Source organism: Pagrus major, chromosome 14 (genome assembly GCF_040436345.1).
Source record: "Pagrus major chromosome 14, Pma_NU_1.0".
Lineage (NCBI taxonomy): Eukaryota > Metazoa > Chordata > Actinopteri > Spariformes > Sparidae > Pagrus > Pagrus major.
This window is the reverse complement of record NC_133228.1, coordinates 25,429,968-25,449,465: the sequence shown is the minus strand read 5'-3', so window position 1 is coordinate 25,449,465 and position 19,498 is coordinate 25,429,968. Positions and strand designations below refer to the sequence as shown.

General features: G+C 43.1%; 1 protein-coding gene across 2 annotated transcripts; it reads right to left on the bottom strand.

Annotated features, from left to right (window-relative positions):
• Positions 1-1,855: 1,855 nt before the first annotated feature.
• On the bottom strand, positions 1,856-14,504 carry LOC141008618 (uncharacterized). Of its 2 annotated transcripts, XM_073481060.1 has the most exons (11): positions 14,046-14,504; positions 13,575-13,710; positions 13,141-13,260; positions 12,441-12,619; positions 10,336-11,835; positions 7,841-7,846; positions 6,660-6,783; positions 6,277-6,450; positions 5,512-5,685; positions 4,320-4,493; positions 3,844-4,219 (listed from the first exon to the last, which is right to left on the bottom strand). In XM_073481060.1, the coding sequence occupies exons 1-11, from the start codon at positions 14,149-14,151 to the stop codon at positions 4,195-4,197; spliced, it is 2,718 nt and encodes a 905-aa protein (XP_073337161.1). In that variant the 5' UTR covers positions 14,152-14,504; the 3' UTR covers positions 3,844-4,194. The 2 variants fall into 2 exon arrangements, 1 of the variants encoding a protein (XP_073337161.1); XR_012180092.1 differs by lacking the exons at positions 3,844-4,219; positions 5,512-5,685; positions 6,277-6,450; positions 7,841-7,846 and adding exons at positions 1,856-3,208; positions 8,771-8,944 and having other exon boundaries at positions 6,660-6,833; positions 10,007-11,835; positions 14,046-14,501.
• Between the last annotated feature and the right edge of the window lie 4,994 nt (positions 14,505-19,498).

Below are 19,498 nucleotides of genomic sequence, written 5' to 3'. Positions count from 1 at the left end.
TTATTCATATTTACTGCAGCATTTATCTTCAGGTCATAGGTCAACAGGTGAACGCCTGACCAATGAGCGCACTACTTACCCAAACGTGACTGTACGCAAATGAGCAACACTGTTTCTCTGATTATTTTGCTTGTATTTTTTAAATGTAATCCTCACTGTATAGTGACTTAAATACATCGATTAATAAAATATAAAGTTTGGAGCCAAAAGGCTGGACTGCAGGCGGGGAAAGGGGGGGCACTGGCCGCAAATGCCCCCCCATGATGCCGACGGGGAACCATTTTGTTTCCCACTGACTGCGCTCTTCGGAGCTCTGGCAACAGCTGTGTCCAAATTCAGGGGCTGCAGCCTTCAAGGACGCGGCCTTTGCGGCCCACGGAGCCCGGGTCCTTCAGAGACCTTGAAGGCCTCGTCCACCGCTGTTAAATGGGTCGGTCCAGCCTTCGGAGTGTTTCCTGGTTGCGTCACCAGGTGTTCATGCATTAAAGTCTGTTTTGGTTCAAATCTATCAAACGTGTACATTTATTTGTGTGTGTACAATGTGTCAAATCTAAACTGAATTATCAACATTACAAAATAAACATTAACCCATCGGTGAATAACAACTATATTTACCACAGCATCACCAGCGTCACGTATTTTAACTGAAAGTTGAGATGTGGAGGTTTTATAGTCTCTTGTAGTTTAACACATCTGGCGTCGGATGTTCAAATGAGTAAAAACCGAGTATAAACCCGAGACTCACATTTAAATGTCGTGTCTGCGCCACTTGATGTCGCCATTTTCTCTTTCTTTCCCGCTTCTGTTTCGGGACTGAGCGGCGCGCAAAGGATCTTGGGATATGTGAGGCCGCGAAGGACAGTAGCGCTGCGTCCTCCAGAAAGAGGAAGAGAAGAAGAGAAGGCTGCACGCGAAGGAGCCTTGGCGCAGCGTTGTGACGTCATTGGCCTTCAGATGCGCCCCTCGAAGGCTGCAGGCTGTTAACATGTCATACTGCTTTTCCCTTAAAGATGTTATATGTTATTATGAACATGAGAAGAACAAGTGTCTTCAGTATTTAGTTAATTTTTTCATTTTATTTGGTAAATATTTTATTCATAAGCAAAAATTTTCAGCCTCCAAACCAACCTTTCCTCATTTTTTAATTGAATTCAATTCACTTTATAAATCCCTAGCCTTAGTTAAAAATAAAAAGAATACAACATTTTTAGACAACTATGAAAAGATATTTGACGTACTCCCTGGCATTTAATGAAATTTATGATAACAGAGATTAGTACATACATATATGTGTTGACATGACAATATAGTATTTATTTATTTATTTTATTTGTTTAAATTTTATTTTATATGAGATCCTTGCTGTATTTATTTATTCTATTTATTGACCTTTTGAATGTGAAACAGCTCTCATGTGTTGTGTTATGTGTTAGTGTTTGACACTTTGTATAAATTGAATACTTAAATAAAGAGAAAAAAAAGAGAAAAAAAAAGAAGGCTGCAGCGCCTGAATTTGGACTCAGCCATGTTGAGGCTCAGCTGGTCTGATACACTGATAGAAACGTAAGGTCTGATAGAGCACAGTGAATAATTTACATTCAGCAAAGAAGCAAACATAAGACTTGGTTTGTGTCTCTGTGTTGTTTTGTGTTGTTTTGTGGCCGATGTGTACATTCCTCCTGGGTCACTTACATTTCAAAATGGCCGCCATTTCAGCCATTATTTACCAGCGAACGTCGTCATCCAGGTTGATTTTGATCTTTCAGATGTTTCCATCAGAAATCCATTTTTATCTACTGAACCTTCCACCACTCACTCAGAACACTTTAATGTGAAAAATATGCATAAACACGACTTTGTTTTAGGAAAATGCTTTATTAGAAATGATGTTAGCTGTTAGCTGCAAGTGGCTGAACACTTGTGTTGTGCATGGCCCTACTTTTTATTGAACATTTTGAACATTATATTACAAACATAGTGCCATCGCCCTGCCATTAAAGATTCAAATCCATCAAAGATAAAGTAAGCAAAAAAAATAAAAATAAAAAAATTCCTGACCCACCAGTGGGAGCCCATTGCATTAGATGACCTATGTGAGGAGAGTCTTGCAGTCAGACAACATAATTCCCAGTAACATCTTATATGCGAGCACGCAAAGTTATGTCAGAAAGAGGGGGGTTGCATAGGAATGGGAAATCCCAAAATATTTTCAAAGGAAATACTCATCTCATCTTTGATGAGATGAGTATGTTGGTCCAAATATTGTCCCAGTCCAGGTCATAACCCTGACCCTCAAGTTCACGGTTCCAAGAACTGTTCACTCCCAAAGGTTTAACACCTTTAGAGAGCAGGTCGTTGTAGATAACGGACACTAATCCAGTAGAGGGTGTTCAAGGGAAAATCCAAGTCTCCAACGGGTGAGAGGGTAAAGGTGAATCCCATGGGACTCCATGGGCACGGATTGCAGATCTCAGCTGGAAATACAAGAACCAAGGAAACCAAGGGAGAGAATTGCATGGTCCTTTTTAAATAAACTCAGACCACTCTGTAAAACTACATCATGCCGACTGACTCTAACTTTTATTCTTCAGGCCTTTTCTAAAGTGTTTGGCACCACGCCGGACGACCTCGACATGCACGTCATCTACGACGTTTCTCACAACATCGCCAAAGTAGAGGAGCACGTGGTGGACGGGAAGCAGAGGACGCTGCTGGTTCACCGCAATATATATATATATATGACTATTTATGAAGAAAACTAGGCGTCATGTGCTGTAATCACAGTGTCACAGTGTTATCGGCCCGTCATATTAACAGAGATGTTTATGTTGGAGTGATGTCCTGTTTCAGTTTAAAGCCTTTATGGGTCCATACCGATGACATGTTGGTGTTCTGGTGCATCAATAAATTCCGGTTCTGTTGTCAGAACCAGAACCAACCTGCAGAGTCACTGTGTGTTCAGGATATCAGAGAATCAGAGACAGAAAGAAAACAGAGCAGTTCAGACTGCAGCACTGACAGTCGTCTCCACGTGTTGTGATTGGTCCGTCAGTCACTGCTGGATGAAGCTCTCCTCTCCACTCCACCTCCCAGTAACACGGCCCAGTCAGAGCCTCTCCACCCACCAGCTGATGGTGCTGCTTCAACCTCTCTGGATCATCAGGACACAGCTGATCCTCTCAACACCTCCACCTTTCACCACCCCCAGCTGATGAGAGAAGCAGAGAGAGCAGCAGACACATGAGTGTTGACAGAGACTCCCTCCATCAGCTGTCAGTCAGTGATATAAAGACCAGCAGGACTTCAGTCCTGTTCAGACCACAAGTGGAGCGGCTGTGTAGCGTAGCCAGCTTCCTTTCAGCTCATGTTAACGTGTTGGAGTGAAGCTCACAGGTTTTACTCTGCAGGTTTCACTCAAGTACACAGTGAAATAAACTGCAGAGTCCCTGAACGCATCATCACTGCAGAAACACTTTGATGATGATTGACTGCTGTTAAAAACCAGAGTCTCAGTCACACCTGAATATTTCATCTGCTTTGAAACATTACAAATATGTAAATATGGAGTCTGCTGTAAAATGTGTGGAGCAAACAAAAGACAGATGGACGGATGAATATATGATGTTAAAGCTCCTACATGTTCACACACAGACTGACAGTCCAACATCAGCTGGTTACTGGACTTCAGCACAGCTTCTGCTCTGTACAAACACCACATGGTTACTAAATGTAATGATGGTTCTCTGAAATCAGAGCAGTGATTTGCAGGCTTCAGTCAGACTGATCTGTACGGTGGCCCTGAAGGTCCAAACACATCAACATCTCATTACAGAAAAGGTGGGACAGCGTTCTTGTCTGTAATTGGACAGAACCCGAGTCCCTGTGGACAGTTTGATGTTTGTGAAATGTTGTTGTGTTTTGAGCTTCAGGGCCACCGTAGACCTGAGAGCTGTGACACAGATCAGCTGATCAGCTCTTTAGTGTTTTAGAGAGATCACGTTTGATGGATGAGGACGACTGTCTCTACACATCCTGTGATGCTGTCAGCTGTGATCCAGCTTTACTTCCTGTACACATGAACACAACAACAACAGTCGTCTTCACATCAACTCAACACGAGATCACAACGAGCTTCTGGCTCGTCTGATTGGCTGACTGCTCTCTCTCTGTCTTTCTGTCCAATCATGAAGCCTGTCACCGTTCTCCTCTCACAGCTTCACTGAGGAAAACAGGAAATACTGGATCTTTACTTTGATACTGACTGTGTTCAGTACAATACTGCTGAAACCAGCGTGGACTGACTCCAACCCTCTACTGACCTCAGAGTCTCCAGTCGACAGTGTGGACTGTCCCTCAGATCAGACAGCGGCTTCACGGCTGAATCCTTCAGGTTGTTGTTACTCAGGTGCAGCTCTCTCAGGTGGGAGGGGTTGGACTTCAGAGCTGAGGCCAGAGAAGCACAGCTGATCTCTGACAAACTGCATCTCTCCAACCTGAATAAAGAACAAATTACGTAACATCCCAATTAAACTATTCAGTCAGTTTAAACATCACAGAGCTTCATAAAAATGTTGTAAAAGTTCATCTTGAATATATTTGTTAATGTCTGATAGTTGAAATAGAGATTATTGAACTTTCATTGTTTTGTGTATTTTTCTATCACTTCTTTAAAAACATACATTTGAATCTAAGAAGAAAATCCAGAGTTTCAGAGGTTCACAGTAAATTATCCAGAGCAGATTTTTCTTGTTATATGAAGGTGTCACACCGGTATGTCAAGTTAAGTTTTTGTCCTGTCTCCATGTTTGTTTTGTGACTTCCTGTTTTATTTTGGAAATTAACTCTCCTCTCGTTTCAGGTCACTTGCCCTTCCTCATGTGTCACCAGTCTGATTGTCTTCCCTGATTCCTGATTATGTCCACCTGTTCCCCATTACCTCATGTGTTCATATAGTCTGCGTCTCCCTTTGTCCTGTGCCAGTGTGTCATGTCATGTGTTGTAAAGCGTCACTCTTGTCATAGTAAAGCCTTAGTCTCAGTCTTTGCCTCGCTAAGAGAGTTTTTTGTTGACCGTTTGTCATTTAACTTTTCATAGCCTTAGTTAGTTTTGACTTCTTCCCTTTTGTGGTTTTTCCCTCCTCGGAGGCGTTTTTTGTTCTCTTCGTTTTTGTTGTTATCTTTCCCTAGAAGATAGGTTTTTTTGTTGCTAATTTTCCTAGCCATCCCTCCTTTGCGAGGCGCTTTCTGTTTTTGCCTTCGAAATAAAGTATCTTCGCCAGCTCTGCATCCGAGTCCGAACTCTGTGTTCCAGGCCTGTCAGAAGGTTTTAAATGTGCAGCTCAACATTGCTCTGCCACAGTCAATGGACTAAACCACAGAAGAAGAAAACAGACTTTAGCATTAAGATACTCAGTGTGGATCAGTATAATATCAGCTGATGTCTGCAGTTTAGTGTCAACACAACATTCACATCATATTCATCTGAGCACAGAAGTAAAAAATGGTGTCTGACCTCAGAGCCTCCAGTCGACAGTTTGGACTCTGCAGAAAATCACACAGATGTTTCACTGCTGAACCCTTCAGGTCGTTGTCACTCAGGTCCAGTTCTCTCAGGTGGGAGGGGTTGGACTTCAGAGCTGAGGCCAGAGAAGCACAGCTGATCTCTGACAAACTGCAGCGCCACAATCTGAATAAAGAACAAATGATGAAAATAAAAATTAATTTATGATCCAATCAGATGTGTTCAGGTTTAAATGTGCAGCTCAACATCACTGTGTCCTAATTAAGGGCGGTCCGATTGTTATCAGACGATATTGGTTCTGAATAGTTTGATGGGCGGTCTCTAAAAGGACCAATCAGAAGAGCCGATCAGATAAACACAGGAGACAGTTTGTCTTTTCTGCTGATCTCAGTCAAGTCTGGAGTTAAAGTGTGTGTGTGTGTGTGTGTGTGTGTTCTGAAGAATCAATATCAATGATCAGAAATTACTTATGAAAAACATTTCAAGTGAACTTGATGATTTTAAATCAAATATAAGTTCAGAGGATCTTCTGTTTACAGATGTGACCATTTACCACAAATATAAACATTCATTTACATTTTCTACAGTTTCTTTAAGAAACACAAGTCTTTAGTGACTGCAGAGTAAATTTAGATCAAGAAACATGAAAATATGAACAAAAGCACGTTTACAAAGTTATGTTTGAACATTAATTAGCTTCAATTGTTGATTAAACATTTAAGATGTACAACAGTTACAGAGAGTCAGTGAACTCACATCAGAGTCTCCAGTCGACAGTTTGGACTCTCCAGAAAATCACACAGAAGCTTCACTCCTGAATCCTTCAGGTTGTTGAGTCTCAGGTCCAGATGTCTCAGGTGGGAGGGGTTGGACTTCAGAGCTGAGGCCAGAGAAGCACAGCTGATCTCTGACAAACTGCAGAGACTCAATCTGAATAAAGAATAAATGATGAAAATAAAATTCAATTTATGATCCAATCAGATGTGTTCAGGTTTAAATGTGACAAACTGAGACATTCTTGTGTGTGTGTGTGTGTGTGTGTGTGTGTGTGTGTGTGTGTGTGTGAGTGTGTGTGTGTGTGTGTGTGTGTGAACTGAGCTCAGATAAACCCAGAAAGAGAAAAAAACACATGAACTGACCTCAGAGTCTCCAGTCGACAGTTTGGACTCTCCAGTCCAGCACACAGACGCTTCACTGCTGAATCCTGCAGCTTGTTGTCACTCAGGTCCAGATGTCTCAGGTGGGAGGGGTTGGACTTCAGAGCTGAGGCCAGAGAAGCACAGCTGATCTCTGACAAACTGCAGCTCCACAATCTGAATAAAGAACAAATGAAGTGAGTTTAGAAAACAATGTTCCTGCTTGAAATCATTCAGAGTTTAATCATCTGTTCAGAGCTGAACACGTTTAGAAAATGAAGCTCCAAACACCTGAACCCAACAGCTGCAGGTTCAACGCTGTCAGACACACAAAGTGAAACAGAGCTCTCATTAATATTAATGACAACGTGCTGCTGCTTCAATAAAGACGTCGTGACTCCACCTCTTAAACTCTGCAGCTCCACCAGAGGCTCCATCTGTACAAACTCATGTTGTGCAGCCAAACACAAACCAACAGGAACTGACTGAAGATCTGATTCTGCTGTTTCAGATCAAAATCATCCTGAGTTTAAATATTTCAGTCAGTATAAACGTCACATGTCATCATAAAGCTTCTGTTTGTTATTGTCTGACAGAGAAGAAAACACTGGTTTCTGTTTTTATTCACAGAAGCACGAAGGACTCAAATGATTCAGAGTTCAGAGAGAATCAACCAGTGATGAACGTTTAATGTTATATTACATCTGTTTAAATATGAAGCTGAACAAGACGCTCAGAGTCCATCAGCATCAAATCTATGAGGTCAGATCCCCGTCAGACCTGATGACATGAAAACTAAGACTCACAGTTTGGAATAATGTTGTGAAAGTGTGAACAAAGGTTTCAAATAAATATTAAAATGTGACTGAAACATGTGAAAACAACAGTAACATGTCTGAAATAATGCGTCACATTTATAATTGACATCAGCAGCGTAATATGTTCAATGTTATAAAGTTTGTCTTCAGAGGTTCAGACAGTCAACACGTGCAGCGAGTTCAATCAGAGATGACATTAAATTACATTCATGTGTCTTTTGTCCAGCGTGACTTTACCATCATCAAAGATTCAACACTTTCTATCCAGAGATTTAAATGTGAGTGGGGCCGCACCTTTCTGATGTCAGACTAGGACGCTGTGTCCAACAGTGTCTGTCACTTTAAACCCAACAGCACAACATTAACACACACCTCACTGTGTGATTGGTCACCTGAGTGCAGGTGAGAAAGGAGGCGGGGCTTGAACTTCTCTCTCAGCTCTTTGTTCATTTGTTCCACAACTATTTCTGTCACTGTTCATATGAACACCTGAGTGAAACACTGTGAATGTCTTCAGGAGAGACTGTCTGAACATGTGACACCTCTTCTCCACATTTAAACCATCGCTGTGTCTCCAGCAGCTCTTCACTCCACCTTCGGCTGTTTGGACCAGCTGTGAACACTCTGAGCTCCAGATGTGTTCAGACAACACGTCGCACCACTGAGCTTCTTTCTACAAATATCCGAGCCAGCGGCTCTTAAAGAAAACCAGTTGAGTGGATTTGCAAACAGAAGTGAGTCCAACATCCTGCTTCTGTCCGCTGATGCACAGTGAGCACGAGAGCCAGGTGACCTCTGAAGCTGCCTCTGGTGCACAACTGACCACAGTTACTGAGAAGAATTATTTCAGAGCTCCAGCACCGATCCATCTCATTCCTACTCGCTGAGGAGATGACGTGAAGGACGCTGCAGAGGAATTATGGGATTGTTCCCAGGGAATTGTGGGACTTGTTGTTGGATGTATGGACTCTAAGCAGCCTGGGACGTCATTTTAATCACACGACAGACTTCAACGACCAAACAGAAACGTTCTACACCATCGATCCACCTTCAGCACAGACGAGCAGCTCTGACTCACACACATAGAAGCTGTGATCAAAGCACAGATCTTCATCACCACTGTCATCTCCATCAACACACAGCTGACTGACTGTGAGCTTCATCCTCCATCATCTTCATCACTGATCAGACGTGCACTGAGCTGAGTGTGTGTGTGTGTGTGAACTGAAGGAAATTTAAAACGTCTGTTCGAGATTTAAATTTAATATAAACAGAGAAAAAAACACATGAACTGACCTCAGAGTCTCCAGTCGACAGTTTGGACTCTCCAGTGCAGCACACAGACGCTTCACTGCTGAATCCTGCAGTTTGTTGTCACTCAGGTCCAGATGTCTCAGGTGGGAGGGGTTGGACTTCAGAGCTGAGGCGACGACTTCACAGTGAGTCTCTGAGAGTCCACAGTCATTCAGTCTGTGAATACAGATAATAAAACATTTAAATGTGATAAAATCTGACTCTTTACTATGAAAACAGACTAAACATTTTGCATCACAAAGCACATGAACATGAGCAGCTGCAGCTCAGCTGCTCAGTTGTTCAGCTGAGCTGCTCAGTCACTGATCACAAGGTTTGTAGTTTGAAACTTGAGCTCCTCCGCTCCACATGAGCCTCCAGACTTTGAGCTGCCTGAGAAGATCAGCTGGGCTCAATCAGTGCCCCATTTTAAATCCCCTCAAAACACACCTGTATAAAACGGCTTTTAACGGCTGATTCTGATGATTTCATCTTTGTGTGATTTTGGTTTGACATATTTGTGTTTGTCCGTTTCCTTCATTCTGCTGTCTTTATATTTACATCTGTAATTGTCCCTGTAATACTTTTCTTGTGACTCTTTCATTGTTGTGCTGTTTTATTTGTGTCCAACAAACTGATGTTACTGCTTTTAAAGTGCCATATAAATAAACACAAACACATGTCGAAGTGTCCTTGAGGGAAATAATGAACCAGAAATGACAGTTTAGGACAAAAGTGTTGAAATAAGTGAGACGTGAACGTGTCAGATGTTAGTTTACAGGCTGCTGTGATTTATATTGGTTCAGCTTCATGTTCACATGATGATCAGTGAACTGTGAAGTCACTGTAGGTTGTAACTGCACTCGTATGTATTGACTCAGTTATGTGTTTGTGTGTATTGTCTCAGTCTTTGATGCATTTTATTCTGTCGCTCCATCTGCTTTTCATCTCCCATTTCATTCATTTAATGCCTCCCACTGCACAAACACAAGAATTACAACTAAACATTGTGTTATTATCATTTTAGGAGCTGAAGGTTTTGGAAACAAGACAACTTCATGTCATTTCTGCTCTGAGCTCGGTGACGATCATTGATTCAATCAGCAGGTTTAATACTTGTTTTGGTGAACGTGTATAGTGTCGAGCTTTTATATTATTCATGTGTGTAAAGTGTTGATCTTTAATACTGAAGGCTTCAGCTTCACCTCACTTTATAATGTTTAACACATCTGGACTTACACAGCCTTTCTACAGTTCCTCACAGCTGGAATCAGTCTCCATCGTCCCTGTTCTGATGTGTTGTACTTCTGCAGGTCCAACTCATCCAGAACCTCCTCTGACATCTGCAGCATGTAGGCCAGAGCTGAGCAGTGGAACTCAAGAGAGGTTCTCTGATCTGTTCTCTGACTTCAGGAACTGTTGGATCTCCTGATGGACTGAGTGGTCGTTCATCTCCGTCAGACAGTGGAAGATGTTGATGCTTCTGTCAGGAGAGATCTCATCACTGTTCATCTCCTTCAGGTTGTTGATGGCTCTCTGGATGATTTGTGGCCTGTTGTCTCTCTGACCCAGCAGACCTCCTAAGAGTCTCTGGTTGGACTTCAGAGAGAGGCCATGAAGGAAGCGAACAAACAGGTCCAGGTGGCCATTTTTACTCCTCAGGGATTTCTTCATGGCTCTCTTCAGGAACTCATCCAGGGATGAGTCACTGTCTTTAGACCTCCAATCTCTCAGGAAGTCCTTCAGGACCTTTGTGTTCCTGCTGGTGTGACAGTGGAACATGTAGACTGCAGCCAGAAACTCCTGAACGCTCAGATGAACAAAGCAGTAGACTGTTTCCTGGAAGATCACACTCTCTCTTCTGAAGATCTCTGTACAAACTCCTGAGTACACCGAGGCCTCTGTGACATTAAGACCACACCGCTCCAGGTCTTCTTGGTAGAACATGATGTTTCCTGTCTCCAGCTGTTCAAACGCCAGCCTCCCCAGCTTCAGAAGAACTTCCCTGTCAGCCTCCGTCAGCTCCTGTGGACTCGTCTCACGTCCCTCATCGTACTTCTGCTTCTTCCTCTTTGTCTGAACCAGCAGGAAGTGTGAGTACATGTCAGTCAGGGTCTTGGGCAGCTCTCCTCTCTGGGCTGTAGTCAACATGTGGTCCAGAACTGTAGCAGTGATCCAGCAGAAGACTGGGATCAGACACATGATGTGGAGGCTCCTGGAGGTCTTGATGTGTGAGATGACTCTGCTGGACAGATCTTCATCACTGAACCTCCTCCTGAAGTACTCCTCCTTCTGGGCGTCAGTGAAGCCTCGTACTTCTGTTACCCTGTCAACACGTGAAGGAGGGATCTGATTGGCTGCTGCAGGTCGGGAAGTTATCCAGACGAGAGCCGAGGGAAGCAGCTTCCCCTCGATGAGGTTTGTCAGCAGGACGCTGACTGATGACTCCTGTGTGACATCAGACACGACCTCATGGTTCTTGAAGTCCAGTGAAAGTCTGCTTTCATCCAGGCCGTCAAAGATGAACAGAAGTTTACAGGCAGCGAGCTTCTCTGCTGTCACCTTCTGTAATGTTGGATGGAAAACATGGAGCAGCCTGAGAAGACTGTACTGCTCATCTCTGATCAGGTTCAGCTCCCTGAACGACAGCAGAACCAGCAGACTGACATCTTGGTTTTCGGAGCCCTCGGCCCAGTCCAGAGTGAACTTCAGCACCGAGAAGGTTTTTCCAACTCCAGCGACGCCGTTGGTCAGAACCACTCTGATGCGTCTCTGTTGGTCAGGTGAGGCTTTAAAGATGTCGCAGCACCTGATTGGATCGTCATGGAGGGCCTCCATCTTGGAAACTGTCTCCAGCTGCCTCACCTCATGTTGGGTATTAACCTCTTCACTCTGTCCCTCTGTGATGTAGAGCTCAGTGTAGATCCTGTTGAGGAGGGTTCCACTTCCTGTTCCATCACTTCCTGTTCCATCACTTCCTGTTCCATCACTTCCTTCAGTCACACGTTCACATCTCCTCCTCAGACTGATCTTATGTTCATCTAAAACCTCCTGAAGACCAACATCCACTGAAAAGAGACAAATGTTGGAGAAACATTGACAATCTGTGGATTATTTTCATGATCAATAACAATCCATCAGTATCAGAATATATAAAGTTTGAGTCTCTTCAGGTCTTTTCATTGACTTTGTGTGTAATCGAGACAATCTAGTAATTTGTCCTGGTGTTTGTCTGAATGCCTCCTGAGTCTCTAAATAAATGTAATGACATGTAGAAGGTGAGATGTTTAAAGCAACATTATGTAACTTTGTGAGGTTAAAGTAGCAGCTTCAGAGTCGTGTTGATGGTCCAGTGTGTTGTAACAGGTGAACGGTGTCTCTGTCACTTGTAGGATCGCAGCCTTACATACGTGTGGACTTCAACACGTAACACTGTGATGATGTCAGGAGTTGTGTTTGTAGTCAGCACCTATATTACGTCTGACAAACTGTGACACACCTGGGATTTGTTTTTACTAGTGGTGTTGCACTCACAAACTGTGGGGGGCGCCAAATCACACAACATGACAATTTCTACATAATGTGGCTTTAACATGTTCAGATGTTCAGTCTGACCCGGTACAGTTTGTCTCTGACTGTCTGTCCACAGTCCAGCTGTTGTTCTGGGTCTTACCTCCACACTGGGGACAGGAGGAGTCTCCTGGTGAAGCAGACTGGTCCCAGTCTGAGGTGATGCAGCGTCTGCAGAACCAGTGTCCACAGCTGGTAGAGACCGGATCCTTCAGGACGTCCTGACACCAAACACAGCAGGTGGGCTGCTTCTTCACAGAGACATGACTCCTCTTCCTCTCTCTGTGGACACATTTCTTTATAACTACAGTGATTTGATGATTGTTGTTAAAAACATCCAGATTTGGTCGACGCTGCTGAGAAGCTCAGATGGTCACAGAGAAAAGTCAAAGTGTCGATACTTTTCAGCTTGAATTCAGCGTTTAGTCTGTCATGAAAATGATGTGTGAAGATTATCTCTCAGAACAAAACGTGTCAGTTTCATAAACTTGTGTTTGTCACAGACATTATTTTCTGCAATAATCCAAAATCCAACTCAAACATCTCTCAGGCTTTTTGTGGAGGGAGCCAGAGCGACGCTAACTTCAGGTCAGCCTACAAAAACACGTCATGGTGACACCGATCTATTTCATCCTGGTGAGATCTGTTAGTGTCCTCCAGGATCTGACTGAGTTCAGACATGTTAGTGTTCAGGAGACTTTCAAAGAGTTTCTGTTAGTGTGTCTTCAGTCCTGGAGCCTGATGTTACTCTACAGCAAAACATTACCAGCAAACACTCAATGAGTCCGTCTCAGTCCTCTTACTTTGTGTCTGATGGTCCAGGTTCAGTACTGAAGTCTGGAGGTTCACCTTTGGACCGGTCACTCTTCATAGAGGGACAGATGGATCCTGGAGACTCTGCTCTCTGTCTGCTGGACTGAACTCTGCAAACACCAACATGTTTTTATTCACATCACATGAATCCTTCATCAATAAAGTGATTTAAGAAGCTCTACACACACAAACTGCTGCTGCTGTGGATAAAAAGGAGGTTTCAAAGTTTCTGTTTGTCCTCTGAGATCAGATTACAGATTTATAGCAGACACACAGAGGAACATGAGGCGGAACAAGTCTTCAATATGGACAGAAAAGACATTTTAGTGGAAATTTGAACACATGAACACAAAATCAACTAAACAAACATGTGATCATCACTGAAACATGAGTCATATAAATGAGTCAGTATCAGTCCTCTTACTTTGTGTCTGATGGTCCAGGTTCAGTACTGAAGTTTAGAGGTTCATCTTTGGACCAGTCACTCTTCATAGAGGGACAGATGGATCCTGGAGACTCTGCTCGGTCCTCTTCCTCCACACAAACACTCATCTTCAGGTCTGAGAGGTGAAACATGAACTGTGAGCTCAGAACACACACACACACACACACGCACACACACACACACACACACACACACACACAGACACACACACACACACACACACAGTATACAGTACCATAGAGCAGGTCAGGGTTCTGGTCTTCACCTCTGGGCTCCTCGTCTTTAGTTACAGTAGTTTGAATGTGTGTTATTCAGCCTATCAGGACTTTGTGTCCACAGAAGAATCAAAGTGTTGAGTTTATTCTAACATGTGTTTCCTCTACAGTCCACAGACACACACGGACTCACACTCTCACAGTCACATCAGAAACACGTTGTTTGAACACTCACCTGCTTCACACTTCACTTCTCCTGCTCCGTCTTCTTCTGTCTGCTCTGATCTCAAAATGGAGTCTGAGGACTGAACACTTTCACTTTCAGCCTCCTTCCTGTTCATGAGTCTGGGTCACATGATCAGTGTTGCTCCTCGGGGTTCTGACTTCTGAGCTTTGTGGGTCTAATAAGGAACCGGGAGTGACTGGAGGAGCGGAGACAGATGACTAACACCGGCATTAAAGGCGTCTCCACATGGGACTGACTGACCTCTTGTAATCGGGTCTCTGTGCAGATACACAGCTGCATCTCAGAGACGATATCAAAGAAAGACTTATAATCATGTGTAACGTTTGCCGAATTAACAAGTAGGTCCAAACAGTCCAGAATGTGTTGTATACAGCATTTCACACAGCTCACACAGTTTCTCCTGACGCGATGACTCTAGAAAATGAGCATTTCTTAAGGGAGTCTGGTGACAACGACGCTGAAGTTTGCATCAGATTCACAGCTTCTTATTGACCAGTAGATGGCGCTGTTCAGTCAGGTTCAGCCCAGTTCACGGACTGGAAACCGTCATAAATGTGGGAGGTGAAATGAACCGGTCTGTAACTGCTCTACAATCCTAAACTTTGATCATTTAAACTCCAGCGTTTGTTCTTCATGTCTCGCTGGTGGTAACTGAGTTCAGTCTTATTTCCTGCCTATTGGTTCTGGTTCTACTGGCTCAGTGTTAAACGTCTCAGAAACACTCCAGTGTGACAGGAGACATCACAGGGTGTGATAATCCTGACTTTTATTTATATTTACTGCAGCATTTATCTCCTGTTCACCGAAAAACCTCTATTATATTTGTGAAATGACATAAAAAAGGGCCATTTCACTGCTTTTTCACATCTAGACCACAAGAGACCAGGTCCAGATCAAAAACCACTAAACTTAGACTCATCAAACCTGGACTACATTAATCCAGAGAGGGCAAAGACTCTTTAAAATACAGTTTTAGATTTGTGAAACCTTTGAAAATCTTCGGCAGCTAGCGCTCCCGCTAGCCGCCGCTGCATGTTGCCCTGGCCGCTGCCGTCACGGCTAACGTTAGCCTCGCAGCTAACATTAGCCGCTGCTGTCGCGGCTAACATTAGCCACGGCTAACATTAGCTGCAGGCTCCGGCTCTTCACAAGCGGCTCCGGGTCGCACTCGCTCCCTCTTCCGCCGCCGGCCGAGCCGCAGGAGGCCTCGCAGAAGCAGCAGCGCCGCCATGTCGCCACTTTCTGATATCCATTCATATCTTTAGCAAATGTTCGCTGGTGTAAGTTAGCTCACTGTGAGCTCCGCGCGCTTATTTTGACGTGATGACAACGTCAACTTGACGTCGTCAAGCCTTCAGGTCATAGGTCAACAGGTGAACGCCTGACCAATGAGCGCACTACTTACCCAAACGTGACTGTACGCAAATGAGCAACACTGTTTCTCTGATTATTTTGCTTGTATTTTTTAAATGTAATCCTCACTGTATAGTGACTTAAATACATCGATTAATAAAATATAAAGTTTGGAGCCAAAAGGCTGGACTGCAGGCGGGGAAAGGGGGGGCATTGGCCGCAAATGCCCCCCCATGATGCCGACGGGGAACCATTTTGTTTCCCACTGACTGCGCTCTTAGGAGCTCTGGCAACAGCTGTGTCCAAATTCAGGGGCTGCAGCCTTCAAGGACGCGGCCTTTGCGGCCCACGGAGGCCGGGTCCTTCAGAGACCTTGAAGGCCTCGTCCACCGCTGTTAAATGGGTCGGTCCAGCCTTCAGAGTGTTTCCTGGTTGCGTCACCAGGTGTTCATGCATTAAAGTCTGTTTTGGTTCAAATCTATCAAACGTGTACATTTATGTGTGTGTGTACAATGTGTCAAATCTAAACTGAATCATCAACATGACAAAATAAACATCAACCCATCGGTGAGTAACAACTATATTTACCACAGCATCACCAGCGTCACGTATTTTAACTGAAAGTTGAGATTTGGAGGTTTTATAGTCTCTTGAAGTTCAACACATCTGGCGTCGGATGTTCAAATGAGTAAAAACCGAGTATAAACCCGAGACTCACACTTGAATGTCGTGTCTGCGCCACTTGATGTCGCCATTTTCTCTTTCTTTCCCGCTTCTGTTTCGGGACTGAGCGGCGCGCAAAGGATCTTGGGATATGTGAGGCCGCGAAGGACAGCAGCGGTGCGTCCTCCAGAAAGAGGAAGAGAAGAAGAGAAGGCTGCACGCGAAGGAGCCTTGGCGCAGCGTTGTGACGTCATTGGCCTTCAAACGCCTACACGTTTGTTAGTAAAATCTTTAAGGAGTAAGATATTATGTTGTGGTGGGTTAAAGGTGTAATAATCCTGTAACAACAAGATGTTATTTTCAGGTGTGCTGTAACCTGAGTTCATGAGGCTGAGAATTGCATTCTGGGTAAATGTCCAAAAAGGATTTATTTAGTTCAAGATTCATGTTTGTTAGGTTAATACTTTAAGGATGAATTTGTTATTTGCTATTACTTATCTTGTACTTTGCTTCTTGATCGAAAGGGTGTAATAAAAATGTAAGTATTAGGATTTTACAGCGTTCGTTTCTCTTACACCATGAGTCAGGAGGCTGGAGGGTTCATCGATCCTCTGGGTGAAGAAGCCCTTGTAACCCCGCTCCCTGTTCCTTGTGTGGCAACTGTGAGGTGACAGCTGTGGGAAGAAAAATGTCTAAAGTTGTATACAATCTTTATTCTCAATTGTGGGGGTGGTTCTCCTTCCGCTCATTACTACTGTTGACATGAGTTCTTTACTGTAACAGAAATTTATTAACAGTAATAAATATGAATAATATTCATAAATAATAATAATAACAAGAATGTTCATTTCTAAAAAAGGGTTAGGCATTGAAAAAGGATTTAGGTTTTTAGGCGTTAAAGAAATGAAGGTGAGGGTTAGAAGAAATAATAAAAAAACATGTGACGCTGGTGATGCTGTGGTAAATATAGTTGTTATTCACCGATGGGTTAATGTTTATTTTGTAATGTTGATAACTCAATTTAGATTTGACACATTGTACACACACACATAAATGTAGACGTTTGATAGATTTGAACCGAAACAGACTTTAATGCATGAACACCTGGTGACGCAACCAGGAAATACTCCGAAGGCTGGACCGACCCATTTAACAGCGGTGGACGAGGCCTTCAAGGTCTCTGAAGGACCCGGGCTTCGTGGGCCGCAAAGGCCGCGTCCTTGAAGGCTGCAGCCCCTGAATTTGGACACAGCTGTTGATGCAGCACTAATAATCCAGAAGTCACAGCTGCTGCACATCTGTCTGTGTCACCCTCCACTGAAGTTCATCCATCACACTCAGTGCAGCAGGATCTGAATCCTCCCAGTCAGCTTCAGGAAAACACCATGTTTCTATTGTGTCTCCTTCCTGTACATGCACATCAAAGCTAACAGGACACACACTCTGAGAATGATCAGTCCCTTTATCAGTATCAGTTGTTACATTCACATGAGCTCCTCGTGTTCAGACACGAGGGTGAGAGCTAAACACCAGACTGGTTCTTATCACGTCCACCCTGGTGCCTCTTCCATCATGAACACAGACAAGTTGCTCTCTCCTCAGTTCATTCTTCCACCGCTTCTCCATCAGTATCTGTACGATCACTTCCCCAAGAGGATTGTGGGCATTGAAGTCTCCGCACCACATTTCTCTCACCTTGCGAGGGTTGTAACACCTGACAACGCTTGACTAATAGTAAACGGTGTCGATCGTGCCGTCACATTGTAGAGCTGAACCAGAACCAGAAGTGCAGTTGTCAATATGAGCAGATTTATTGTGATGTTCATCTTGTTTACGAGCTGTTCTGAGCCCAGTTGGCTCCATGTTGGTGCTGGTTCTGGTGCTGATGAGACGATGTAGTTCACTGAGCGCTTTGACACAAAACTACACGAGGTTTGACTTTAACACAACAAACTGACAAACAGCATGTGACTCATGACCCAGTTCAACTGGATCAAACATTCTCTCCTCGTCACGACTGAACAGTTTCTGTAGTAACGTCCCATGAGGTCCACAGGAAGGGGCGGGGCTTCAGCTCGTTAAAGTCTTTCCAGACTGGATGAAATAATTTAATTAACAGCTGATACAAGGAGCACAAAGGTTTACTGATTCATCTCAGTTTTAAACTTGAGTCAGTCTGTCTGTAGTTTTCAGGTGTTTTAGTGTCAACAGGACGATCATCACGTCTGAAAACAGGAAGTTTAAAGACTCAATTAAAGTCACAGGTCATCCTTTTTTCAGGTTTTCTGTCTGCTGTCCTGCTGCTGTGTACCTTGGCCTGACCTTTGACCCCACTGCAGAGACGTGATGGATGGACCCTGTCGTCTGTGAAGCTGCTGCAGCGTCTGTCCACACGGTGGCAGCGTCCTCTCAGACATGAAGGCGAAGCAGCTGGTGGAGCAGCTCACAGACAACATGTTTGAGTTCATGCAGTAGTTTCACCTTCATCACGTCAACATGTTTCACATCCTGAGCAAATATAAAACATGTTTATAGTCTCATATGAAGCCAGCAGCTGGAAATGCAGCCGAACCCCCAACATGACTTTAATCACAGGTAATGATTGGTGCTTCTCTTCATGTGCAGTGATGATGAGTAACTAAGTAGTTTTACTTAAGTAATGTGGGAGAGTATAATGTTGAGGTACTTCTTCTTCACTTTAATGTTTCCATTTGCTGTTACTTCATTCTTCCACTCCACATGTCACAGACTAATATTGTTCTTTTTACTCTATTACATTTATTTGATAACTTTAGTTACTAGTTACTTTACAGATTACATTCTGCATCAGAGCCACATTTTTAAATCAATTAATTTTATTGACACAACTTTGATTCTGATCATCAGAAAAATGCTGAAAATCAAACCAATAATCAAATTAAAACTAATAAATGGATCAATAAATACGTCAACATGACATTAAATGCACCAAAAACAATACGTAAAATAAATGTAGGCATTCATTAATTTATATCAGGTGACAGGACGTTATATTTGTTTTTAATTTCATTTTTTATGTTGGAAAATGCAAAAGGAGAAAAATACAGAAATAAATAAAATGATTTAAAAATAATTAAATAAATATATAAAATGAAGAAATAATGAGAAAGTTAACAAATAGGGGAATTAATACAAATGTTAATAAATACAGAGGTGATTTACAACAGAAATATCAGTTATGTCACATTTTATAAATTAATTAATGCCGACATTTATGCTCAGCATCATCTTTGGTGCATTTAATTGGATATTAATTTATTTATTGAGTCATTTATTCATATTATGTATCAGTCCACCGTGCATGTATAGATATACGTATAAACTCTTTTGATACTCAAGTACATTTAATATCAGATACTTTAAGACGTTTACTCGAGTACTTTTCA

Excerpts from the sequence above, each read along its gene's own strand:
- LOC141008618 (XM_073481060.1), bottom strand. The coding sequence starts at position 14,151 with ATGAACAGGAAGGAGGCTGAAAGTGAAAGTGTTCAGTCCTCAGACTCC. Across the intron at positions 6,451-6,659 it reads TGTCGACTGGAGACTCTGAG|ATTGAGTCTCTGCAGTTTGT; the intron begins GTCAGTTCATGT and ends TTCTTTATTCAG. Across the intron at positions 5,686-6,276 it reads TGTCGACTGGAGACTCTGAT|ATTGTGGCGCTGCAGTTTGT; the intron begins GTGAGTTCACTG and ends TTCTTTATTCAG.